Raw genomic sequence first — 12,540 nt, 5'->3', positions numbered from 1 at the left:
TGTCCTAACTGGCTTCCTCAGATTTCCTGTTATACAATTTTGAATATAAAATAGAGTTACACATCCATATTTCACAGTACGCCCAGCTAATCGATGCGTTAATATTCATTATTCAATTAGCGCTAGTCCATTCCTTTCCACGTTGCATAAGTCCAGAAGTATAACTAAACACTTAGCTGATATAAGTGATTATTGTTGTCGCTTTTCTGGCAAAAAATCATAGAACACAGCGCTGGAGGCCAACCCTGCCCACCAAGGTTAACAGGAGAGACCTGAGAAAGATGCACTGCAAGCTACTGCAGCACATCAGTTAGCTGAGATAATGTCCATTTATCTGACGTTTGATCTCAATCAGTATCATAAAGGGCTGGGAAATTATTTTACATATTCATAAAAAATGAGATGAATTAAGATAAGCATAATCAAGATAGTGCTGGACAAATCATTCGCATTTTATTGAAATCATGACATGGCCTTTACTGAAGGTAGAGTGTGTGTCAAAATAGAGTATTATAGTCGGACAGATCCTCACAAAAATCATGATCATTGTGCCGTGTTTTTTTTTCCTTTCTAATCACTTAAAATGTGATTAATGACACAAGAAGGAATACGATTCTGTCTAAAATTGTAAATTACATTAAATTGTAATATCAATTCAAATGATCACAATTAGATCCCCCCCCACCCCCAAATCTTTCTACCCGAAATGAAAAGTGTGGATTTATCAGCCAGGAAACCAACAGACAGAACTTCTCACTCTCGCTTGTAAGGGTTAGTTTGGTTAATCTTTTCCCTTAAGTAGTTAAGCATATTTACAGTACAGATTTTGTCAGAGAGCTGTAAGGGCAGTTTAAAAGTGTATAAAATAATTGTTCATTAATCATAACTGAGGTAAATAGTTGGAAGTAATCTTCATATATATGTGTAGTGAGAGAAACATGGTCAGTTGAGGCCTACATGTGAAAGAAAGCAGTTTCACAAGTAGGAAAGTGGTTTTCAGACGCTTCTAAATATTTTACCGATGCTTTCATGACAAATAGAGCTGTAAAACATGTTCTAGCACTCCCTGGCCCTTTCCTCCTGAATTATAAATTATCTTCAGCATTATCAATATTTGTTGAACTGATTTATTACTGCTCGTCACTCGCCACGCCGTCCCACAGCGTTGATCATCCGCTGATCGGAGCCAGTAAACAGGAAACACTGGGTATGACTCATGACATTGGAGACACTGGAAACAGATTTGGCTGACAATTACACAAACATGCCAAGAAAGATTGATTCCACACCACTTTTTACACAGTTTTAATTATTTAATCTATTGGTAAACTGTAAACACATTTACACTTGGTTGCAAACTCATTTGCATATTCCTGTCTGTGTTTTTTGTCATGAACCAGCTCAAAAAAGTGACCACACAACTTATGAATGATTGAAGTAAAAGTACTGTATTTAACTGCGTACACATTTACTGTGAGATCGTCAGCGGTTACTAATGAGTCCATGAATGTGGGGAAAGTAGCATGTATGTATGACTGAGCGAGGCATCAGGTGTGGTCCGTCCTCGAAACACGTGACCATGGAAAACAAGCGGGGGGGGGGGGGGTGATCACAGGCATGTTAGCATTACTACAAGGTTTGAGCTCAACAGTCGCGTTCCTGTTCTGCTTTGGTTGACAAGCAACATTTTCTTGGATTTTTGAGGGTATTTAAAGGTAGTCCTGACCTTTTTATTGCATGACAGTACCTCTTCTTCTCTTGCTTTTATTTATTCTGTTTCAAAGCAGGGATCACTCACAAGTTATTTTGATTCAACAACAAAAAAGCAGAGGGGGAAAAAATCCTCAGCAGAAATATGAATACATATATATATATATATATATATATATATATATATTATATATATATACTGTATATATATACGCTATATATACACGGTATATATATATATATATTATATATATACTGTATATATATACAGTATACAATATATATATATATATATACAGTATATATATTGTATATATATACAGTGTATATATAGTGTATATATACAGTATATATCTATATCTATATCTATATCTATATCTATATATATATCTATATATATATATATACACATATACATATATATATAATCTCAGTATCTGTTACAGTGAGCCTGTAAGACAACCATTCTTCTGCTTTGCTTCATATAGTGGTGATTTTCCATTACACTTTTTATTTCTGGTCTTTTGTAAGCTTTTTTTCCAGTGCACTTGGCTTGAACCTAACTGCCTTGACAAAATCTTGAGATGGGAGGAGCAGGAATGCATCTGACAAACAGAAAGTAATTTGTGTTAAAGGCTTTCTGCTATGCATTCCATCACTCTCAGCTCGTGTCTGCTTCACTTTCTACATTTCCTGTCTTCCTCAAGATGTCTATGCTTGTGTGAATTTATTTATTCAGGGCTAATTTTAAGAAGTTTTATACTGTTAATTGACTATTTCGTGAATTCATCAATCAAACTAGTTGAAAAGTGATAAGCTGCTCTTGTTTTGTTAGGGGCCTGCAACTGGAATTCGGTGTTCAGAAATGTCCAACAGGAACCCTCACCCCTTCTTTCTTACTCTCCTCCTACATTACCTGTCTCGACTTCCTCGTTTATTATCTCTATTAAGTTTTCTCTATATCTGAAACTGATGTTACTCGTCAAATAACCCTGCAGAGAAGGTATTCACCTGGAGGTGGTGCAGTGAACGTGGATTGTTTGGCTTCTCGTAGTTAATGGGACCTTTGACAACATTTGCTTGAGGCTGCTTTTCATATCAAACATCAAATATGTGTTAAACGGTATCATATCTAGTTATTAAAACTGTAAAATTAGAAATATGAGCGCATGACAATCTGGTTTAATGGTTGTATGAGTGTTGACTGTTAACCTGGTGTGTTAGCTTTTCATTATTTCATGCTGGGCGTAAATGCCGAGCATTTAAAATGAAGTGAAAGTTTTTTTTTTTGTTTTTTGTTTTTAAAAAAAAAGCTGCTTTCCACTAAGAAAGTTATATCTGTTATTTTTTGTTTTTCTCCCCCCTCTCCATTTTCCGGTTGTTGTCTCAATGGTGAAGGATGGAGAGCACGACAAAACACAGATGGTAAATAAACACACCTTCAATAATAATTATGATCAATAATAATAATGATGATGATGATCATGATGATACTATCACCTCTGATTTCCCCATGTCCTTGTATTCCTTCAGCACTGAAGTATGACCTAGTTCATCTCCTTTAGCCTCTTCTGCATGCAAATGTTCAGATTTAGTCATTCAAGTCAGCGTGAAGCATTAGTGCTATTGTGCTCGTCAGTTTCTGCTTGCAATGCTTCACCTTTTCACAAACCACCATATTAACCTACTGATCCAATATCACAAATCACCTCCTCATATTTTCTCTTTTACTGACCGTTTTATTTTTTTTATTTTTTTTAATTCATTCACTTGAAATTAACTCTTTCTTTGCCTCTGATGGACATTTTCTGGCAATCCGTGTTGTCCCTGTCATGGGGTGGAGAGCGCTGTTGCGCACCCTGTGAAAGAACAGAGCACGTCTAGTTCCAAAAACAAGTGAAGAGGAACTGTTAGTCCTGTGTCATAGTCAAATGGATGGTCCCAGTTTCCTTGAAGACACTTTGCTAATCTGTTATTTTGCAAATTTTTTCATAAAAGCAACAGTTTTTGCTATCAATGTCAAACTGGAGCGACCATCCCTGAACAGAGGAGGCGGCCTTCGTCATTACCTGTCCCCCTCCCACGATTCGGGCCTGAGCACCCTCCCTAGAAACTCAACACCCACTCACACTTCGATCCCCTGGCCCTAACGACCCACATAGATAAGGGTTGGATCAACAACCCACGTTAAGACTGAGCCAGCGACTCTCATGTGACCTCGAAGACTCCGAAACCAGAGCTCATACACGACAAACGAATCTTTTAGATGGTCACACCTACGCAGAGGCTTGAGAGCCTGCAACGTCCCAGCAGTGACTCAGAACTGAACAAGCCTCTGGGATGAGAGACAAAATGACTTCAAGGAAACTGAAACAATCCAGTTGGCAATGACACAGCATTTCAGAGATACCATGACCTGGATGACTGAGAATCTTTACCAACAAGTGAAGAATCAGCTCCGGAAACCTGAAGATGCAGCAGACGGATGGAAGCTGTGTTTCTCAAGTTTAGGGTGCCTACAGTGCTGCACTAGGCCAACTAATGAGCACTCTAGTCAGGCTGAGGAGGCGGATCAATGCACAGGCTCATCAGGGAATCATGCACCCCCAATAATTATAGCACATAATATTCTGGGGGTCTTGAAAGTTGAGTCAAAATTTTCAAAAAGGCAAGCGGTGGCTGGGATGGCAACTTTAGATATAAAGATTTTTTTAAAATGCTGGAGGAAAAAGAGTTAATAACATCCTCAATGTGAGAAAAGCTGGCTGCCTTACTGATACAACACCGGTTTAAATCCTCCAATTATAATGCAGCTCAATCACTCTGGCGGGCACCTGGTGCAATGACAAAAAAAAAAAACTTGACGAGGTGAACCTGCTGTGCCTTAGAGAACCAGACGAGTGTTGACTTTTTCACACTATCACAGGGAGACAAGACAATTGTAATACTGTAGTATTAATCTCCTCACGGGGATCAATAAAGTAATCTGATTCTGATTCTGATAACCTCAACAATGTTGAGGTTGAGGTTGAAATTAAAGGCGCACTCACACTGGGCAAGATCCCCCCCCAAACCCCACTCTCCTATTGGCTTCCCCTCACATTGCTGCCGGCCTGACCTGATCTGAGCATCCCGGAGCTGTACAGTAGATCCTGACCGGGTCAGGATTTATTTAATTGGGTCACAGGGACAGGACAGGAGTGAAAATCTTCTCCTGTGTCAGGCTCGACTGTACACAGTGTCACATACTCTCCACTGAAAGGTGACAAGTTAGCACCCCAAGCTGTGGGACTGTCTGTTACTTGGTTTAATGTACAGCGAGCGAACAACATGCAGCAGCACAAGCAGCACATAAAAATAACCTCATTTCCTCAGACAGTTTCTGCATTCGCTGTATGTGCAACTGTGCAGTTATGAAGCCCACTTCTTCCAACTGTGCCAGGGCCAAGTTAGAGTACTGCACAGAGTGTTATAGTGAGAGATCACACTCGTCAAAGAAACTGGACGAATGTGAAGAAGGCCCCAAATGATCCCTCATCAGTACTTGCTATGATACACTGATATTTATCAAATCTGATCATGTATTTGCTATATGATTTGCATTATTAGAGAGAATGTTATATTTTGCGATTGTTCTCACTCAAATCATTTTATCTGAGACGTTGATTCCGTTTTTGCTTTTGTTACCTGAATGTTAACGCTGTGTTTCATCAGCAGGGAGGTGACTGAATACCATATGTCTGGAGTAAAATCCTTTATAAACATGTGCTTTGCATACTCATTGTTAACTATCAGCGAATATTGAAAGATTTCTTCTGTTAGTGAATGTTTCCTAGCTACCGCAACCATTGAACCACCGCAACCATTGAACCACCGCAACCATTGAACCACATTTTTAAGTATTTGCAGCACAGCATGGCAGCTGTGAGTGGCGGCCGGGGGGCCTTGTGTCATGCTGCTGCTTCACATATATTTTCAACTGGTCAAGTTCAAACTCTGGAGCTTGTTGATGTGAGCTAATATGCTAACCACTAGCGTACACCCACTACCTGCAGCCCTGTATGTTGCAGTTCGACTCAAACTCAGCCATAGGCTTCACCAACATGCTGAGGGCTGCTGCCAGGTCTTTGTCAGCATTTATGGCATGATAATGGAGAGAGACGATATCAGTGGGCTTCAGCTGCCACTTTTGACACCCCAGATGGCTTTTTACGCCATTGTTTGCAATGACTTCCTGTGATATCAGTAATGGTTGCAACTGGCAGCAGCTCCCAGGCTGCTATCTTGTTGTCACACCACATACCCTGCAGATTTGCAAATTTATGTGAAATGGATTTATTTCTTGGTTCCAAACTGGGTTCTTTCTGTGATTTTTGACGAATAACAAAGAGGACGTTTACCTTTGCGAGGCTGACAAAATATTACAAGCACCAACCAAATCAAGCCTCCTGAATAACCATCGCTCATTCAAACGGATAAAATACAAACCTCAAAATCCTCAGGCAGGGGTGTTGTATTATACTGCTTTAGATAATCTGAGGTGTGGGAAGTGAGTGTACATTTTAAAAATGTACGGGGGCTGCAAGTCAGTACAACACAGGTAGTAGAATTGGGCCTCATATTCTGAGTAACAAATGTGAAATTTACAGCATTTTACATGTGGCTAACAATGTTAAGCTAATACCTGTGCACAGAAATACATCAAATTATGAAAATACATACACTATACACACACATATATGTATATATGTATATGTATATATATATATATATATATATATATATATATATATATATACATATATACAAATTCATAATAATGAATAAATGCTGACAAATATCTGAATATTTAATAGAATATCAGGAGTTATTGAAGGATTGAACAAAAAGGATTTTATGAATTAAAATCAAAAATATTAACATAAAATGGAGAAATGGAGAATTTTTTTTTTATTTAAATGAAGTAAATCTTATAATTTGTCATTTTATTTGCTCTAATTCGATCAGATGTGACTTTTGAGCACCCCTTAATTCCACATTCACAGTAACTGGTGATGGGGAAGTGCGCTACAATTTACTTATCCAGTAAAGTGGTCATATGCTCTTTCATAAGATGTAACAGCTTCTGCAGCGCGTTAGTCTTGTGTCTAATTTTCAGTGGTATGTCGGGTGAAATAAATCCATGAGAAGTTCTTGTGAAGTCTAACACAGCCAAGTTTTACGATCACTGGGCGAGACCTCAAAAAATAAAAAAAGAAGAGACATGAAGGTAAATGAAAGATGTTGCAAGAGCAAAGGAGACATTTTGAAGATTTGTTCTGTTTCCACTTGTTCACCATATATCGATATTCTCAGCTGCAGAAGTGAAGTTCTTGTGAAATTAGTGACTCGACCTGCAAATGAGAGCAGATTCTAGTTATTCACGATGTTACAGAATGACTGGCACCATTGACCCCTGCACCATCAGTACAACGTGCTGCTATTTTTGTCAAATATACAGATTGTGTCTGAGGGTAACTCCAGTGAGTGTGTAGATTCATGTGACGCTCCTCAGGCTCTCACATGAATTGTGAGCTAAAAGCAAGTCAGTGTTGCATTGTGACCCAGACTTATTCAACTGAACTGACATGTGGGATGGCAAAAGTCGAGAGGGCCCTGGTACCAGTAAAATGTATCAATAGCATTGAATCTAAAAAGGATGATATGATGTACCGTGAGGGTGTCAGAATTGATCTGCTCATGTTCTACCCACACCTCAATGGATATTATCGTAGTTGGTTGGTAACATCAAATCAGTCAGACCCTCTGCTCCCATTTTTTGTGGTAAATCCAATCAACAGGACTAAAATAAGGAGTTGTATGGTTGAAAACACACACCACGCTCTATTAAGACCATCTCAAAATGAGAAGCTCGAACTCTAGAGCTCAAAGAAAACCAGATTTACTGGGGTTGTAAACTTACCCTCATTATGTGACCATTAGTAATGTTTTCTTTCTTAAGTGATCTTATGAATCCATTTTATTTCTCTGTATTATTGCACAAAACTGTAATAATATGTTTTTCCACAGTCAGGACTGTAGAATATGGGCCAGAATAGGAATGTGCGTGTCGGATTGTTTGGCTGAAAGTGATCTGTACACCATCACTGTGTTGCGTGTTGCAAGCACAGACTTGGGAAAGTGAAGCTGTCAGTTCTAGAAGGATACCACAGGTTTGTCAGGCTTACTGTAGAGTCAACAGTTGGTTAGTGTGGTCATAACTCACACTGCCAGCGCTAATCCTTCTCAAAACCTCCTTCGCTTGATAATATGTCTCCCTTCTCCCCTTCTTCTTCTCCGTTTTTTTCTACTTCTTCTCCTTCCTTTTTTTCAGGCCAGCACAACTACCTGTGTGCAGGGAGAAACGACTGCATCATTGATAAGATCCGCAGGAAGAACTGTCCCGCCTGCCGCTTCAGGAAATGTCTTCAAGCTGGAATGAACTTAGAAGGTAAACAATGTGACCCATCCATACATCAGGCCAGGCTACACTGAGGGGCCCTGGGTATTGCAGCACTGAATTTCAAGAGCTGCAGTCAACAACCAGCCAATCATGATCATAGAGGTGTCACAAAAGTACACTGTACTCCAAGATGGATATCACAAAACTTGTGCAATCACAAAATATAATATAAATTGAAGTTCCTTGACAGCATCATATTGGGAGAATTCAAATTCCCCAGAAAACCATTTTTCTGATTTCTGATTGTGACGGTTTGTCTGTCTTTGTTTTTGAGAATGAAAATCTAACATTTATACCATGACTAGCACAATAATAATAATAATAATAATAATAATGAAGATAAACTGTATATGTGTAGCACCTTTAATACAAAGATTCTAGCTCAAAGTGCTTTACAACAACATTAAAAAATGTTAAAAGAAGATCAAAATCATGTCAATAATGTATAGATGAGGAAATGGGCCAACAATAGTATAAGTACATTTCTGAGCAAAACCGAGAAAGTGAGCACAGATGTAGAAGCAATTAAGATATTAACAATTTCCTTAAAGACTATTTCATTTTGCCATGCGACAGACCGGCAACCTCAGCTGGGATAGGTGGTATAGAAAACAGATGGATGGATTGATGGACTATATTAGTGCGAGGGAAAGACACTGAACAATAATCAGCTGTAGACATTCAATAACAGTGCATGCATTTGTCTCTACCAGCATGAGATTATTAGACGTGTCTGACATCACTATGGTTAAGATTCCTACTGAGATACACACTTTTTTGTTTCTTGTCCGCCTCCTGCGGGGTTAGTTCATGCTAGTGAGCATTTGTTTTTGCCGTTACTCTGCCGTGCTTGGATGCCACTTTAACGCAGTAACTTTAGAGAACAATATGACCTCAACTCTATCTGAAGCAGGTCTTTCTCGTCTTGAAACATTTTTTTTCTGGGATAAAAGATTTCATCTCCGATTTGAGTCACGATTGTAAAAAAAAAACAATCACTGCATACATGACGGTCTGCAGTCATCCATGCACCCTTTCCTAGAGGTAGCACGGTATTTATCGCCATGTTTTGGAAATTTAAACTTTTCTTTTTAAAAAAAAAACAACAACAAAATCAGACACTAAACTATGTTTTCTGTATTCCAACCCCGTCCTCCACTCCTCCCTTGTCGGCTCTCAGACTGCCAGTGTGCGCATAGTCGTCATCCTGCCATTCAACTCCCATGAGATTTCAGAGCCAGACTTGTGTTACCTGTTCGACACACGTCTATCTCTGTAGGGATCCTTTCCGTAACGTTGTCAGACACTTATAATAACAAACCTGTCAGTGGCGAAAACAGGCAGTGTCAGTTGATACTCTTGGACTCTGACAAATGCCTCATGGGATTATTTTGCAGCTGTGTAGTAGTTGCCAGTTATAGGATACTTGCCCAGTGATGGACCAATTCCAATATTTTTGTCCCTATTCAGTATTTAGTCCTCAATCTATTGAATAATTGGGCTCAAGTTTTTAAAAAGAATCTTAAAAAAATGGATTAAAATCTTGAATTTAATACACAAATGATCATTGTTGAACATTTTGTTTTAAAAAAGCCGCCCGTGTTTAGTGGGGCAGGTTGAATGAGAGTTCTCCGCCTCCTTACACACACTGGTTAATACATAACCTGTCAAGTCTGATTCCACAGCCTTGGATCATGTAACAAAACAAACAAGCAGACATTGGAAGAAAAAAAAAAACAGTCTTTCTCCAAGTTCTGCATCAAACCATAGGACTTAGTCTCAGTTTTAAGGAAATTAGACATGAGAAGCAACAGAAACTGTGTAAGTGCATAGAATTTGGCTTTTCCCTTTTTTTTTCTCTTTTTTTTTTTTCTTATCTCGACATGTCCTTGTGATTCAGCTGATGCTCCCTTAGGGCATGAATTGCTGTCAGTATTTTTTTGATACATCAATGTTGAATGATATTACATGTAAGCAGTGCAGCGTGTGTCAGATGGAGGTGAAAGTGGTTGTGTCGTGAGAGACAGGAAGATGGAGAGAGTGAATTGTTGGAGGTCGGCCCATCAGCAGGCAGACCCCCATCATAAAGGCTCTTAGTTGCCATAGAAACATCAGGAAAGGAAATTACAAAAAAATGTACAGAGTAGGAAAAAAAAAGTTCTTTATTAGTAAACTGTCATGTTTTTCACATTTTGTTGGAGAAAATGTCAAAGTAAACACCTGCTAGTTTGTATCTTGTACGCCTGTTGTTTTACTCTGGAAAATTGTGAAAAACGTACAATGTTGAAAAATTGTTCCCTTGAAGAACGCTTTAATACCTGGTACGTTCTACTGAACCTTCGCTGCCTTCTTTCGTATTCATGAGAGATTTGTAACAGTCAGTTCAGTTCAAAGTTGTCCGGTGACACACTGATGACACTCTAATCAAGTGTAGCCACACACACACACACACACACACATATATATATATATATATATACAATTGCTATCCAGGTTTTGCAGCTCTTACATACATCCTCCTGGTCTTGACGACATAATTTGGTCTGAATGCAGCCTAAGTATTTGTCTTAGTTGTTTGTGTATTGAAACATGTATTTTACAACATTGTTGATGATAGCACCACTTGCCTCTAAAATGATTTTTTATTACCGTAATAGTAGCTGATCAACTACAAAGGCCACCAAGAATCCATGAGAAGGTTTTCTGATTTCTGTCAATAAACAAAACAGTAACAAAGATGTCAGTAATGCACAATATATAAGGTCCAAGTTTAGAGATGCACTCATCTTTTTTAAAAAAAATATTATTATTATTGTTACTGCCATTAAGTTTCAGGTTACATCATGACACTCTAGTGAACCATGCAGCACTTTAAAGGATCTGTGAATAACACACCTGATTTGAAATCCCCCTCTAGTCCAAATGAAATATCACTCAACAACTAGCAACCCTGAGGCGTCCGTGTGACACCAACGTTTCACCCAGGCAAGAGCAGCAAGATGCTTTGTTACCCCCCCACCCCCTTAAGATGAACGTGGGTTTTATACCTGAATGTAAATAATACTCAGCAAAAAGTCCATCTCCTGTGGTAGTTCAGTGTTTATTTGTCATGGTCGAATGCCTTCAAGTGTGCAAACATGCTGAAGCTTGTGAGTACACTCTAAAGTGTGAGCATTAAAGATGTGATTATATCCGTCCATCCATCCATCCATTTTCTATACCGCTTAGCTGTTAAGGGTCGGGGGGGGGGGGGGTTGCTGGAGCCTATCCAAACTGACATTGGGTGAAGGGCGGGGTGTTCACCCTGGACGGGTCAGCAGTCTATCACAGGGCCATCAGGAGCAATTAGGGGCTCAGTATCTTGCTCAAGGATACTTGGACATGGTCACCGAGGGAAGTGAGGAACAAACCAGTGACTCTTCGGTTGCTAGACGCTACCTCTGAGTCATGCCAAGCCCTGTGATTATATACAGTAGGTGGGTTTATAGAGGAAGACTGACAGCACTAGAGATCATTAAATCACTGCGTGTGTGAACACGTCAATTAAGAAATTAACGTGTAGGGTTAAATGTAACATTTGGCATTTTGCCACTGTAATGAATACAGGCCAATTTTTTCTTCCTACTCCATAATACTGGCATCAGACCAACAATTTCAGTCTGCTTTCATAACAAAACCAACTGTAAGCTAGTGATGTTTGTTTTTCTTGGATACTGATGCTCTTGTTTAGCTTGGGGTAGACTGTTCGACTGGTTCTGTTGGCAGTTTCGAAGTTCATAGCTTTCACCCAGCATATACTTCTTATCTGAACGCATCCAGATATTACTGCCGTTAGACATAGTTTCAATGTCATCAAAAATATAGATAAGTTCAGATAAATAGGCTGTAGGTTGCTGATCAGTGACATGTTACCAAATTCAACTCATGACGCCATCTTCATTCTAACAAAGCGGTGTATTAGCTGAATTATTGGATTCATCTGGCTCTTCAGCCCACTTATGGGTCAGTGCAGCATCATGAGCCAACAAACAAGATTCTGTAGAGGAAGGATCCTTATTTCCACTCACGATTGTATGAGTCATCCAGTAGGTGTTCAAACCCAGCAGGACCTGTCTAAGTAGGCTAACTGTATTAGTAGACACAGCGTTGTAGGCTAGACAATGTCCTAGATGCTACAATTACCTCCATCAGCAGGGGTTCATCTTTTATTTGATGCTGTCATAGCTTTGAAATGTTAGGAAGGTATAAAGGCTTTAAAATAGATACAACCCAAGCTTAAAATACGTGCCTCTCTATTCAATGCCGGCCTTGATTCGAATCTAAGTGGA

General features: G+C 39.1%; 1 protein-coding gene across 2 annotated transcripts in view; it reads left to right on the top strand.

Moving 5' to 3' along the window:
- The window catches only part of LOC147248502 (glucocorticoid receptor-like), an 80,301-nt gene that overhangs the window by 50,930 nt on the left and 16,831 nt on the right, over positions 1-12,540 (top strand). The window contains exons 4-5 of one of the 2 annotated variants that reach the window (XM_086179368.1): positions 3,109-3,135; positions 8,084-8,200. In XM_086179368.1, the coding sequence (XP_086035494.1) occupies positions 3,109-3,135; positions 8,084-8,200 (144 nt within the window). The remainder of the gene's footprint in view (positions 1-3,108; positions 3,136-8,083; positions 8,201-12,540) is intronic. The other variant, XM_086179369.1, reaches the window with a different exon arrangement.

Source organism: Aulostomus chinensis, chromosome 15, assembly GCF_037954235.1.
Source record: "Aulostomus chinensis isolate RoL2024-O1b breed Wild chromosome 15, RoL_Achi_v1.0, whole genome shotgun sequence".
Lineage (NCBI taxonomy): Eukaryota > Metazoa > Chordata > Actinopteri > Syngnathiformes > Aulostomidae > Aulostomus > Aulostomus chinensis.
Note: the sequence above shows the minus strand (reverse complement) of the source record. Positions and strands in the feature narration are given on the sequence as shown.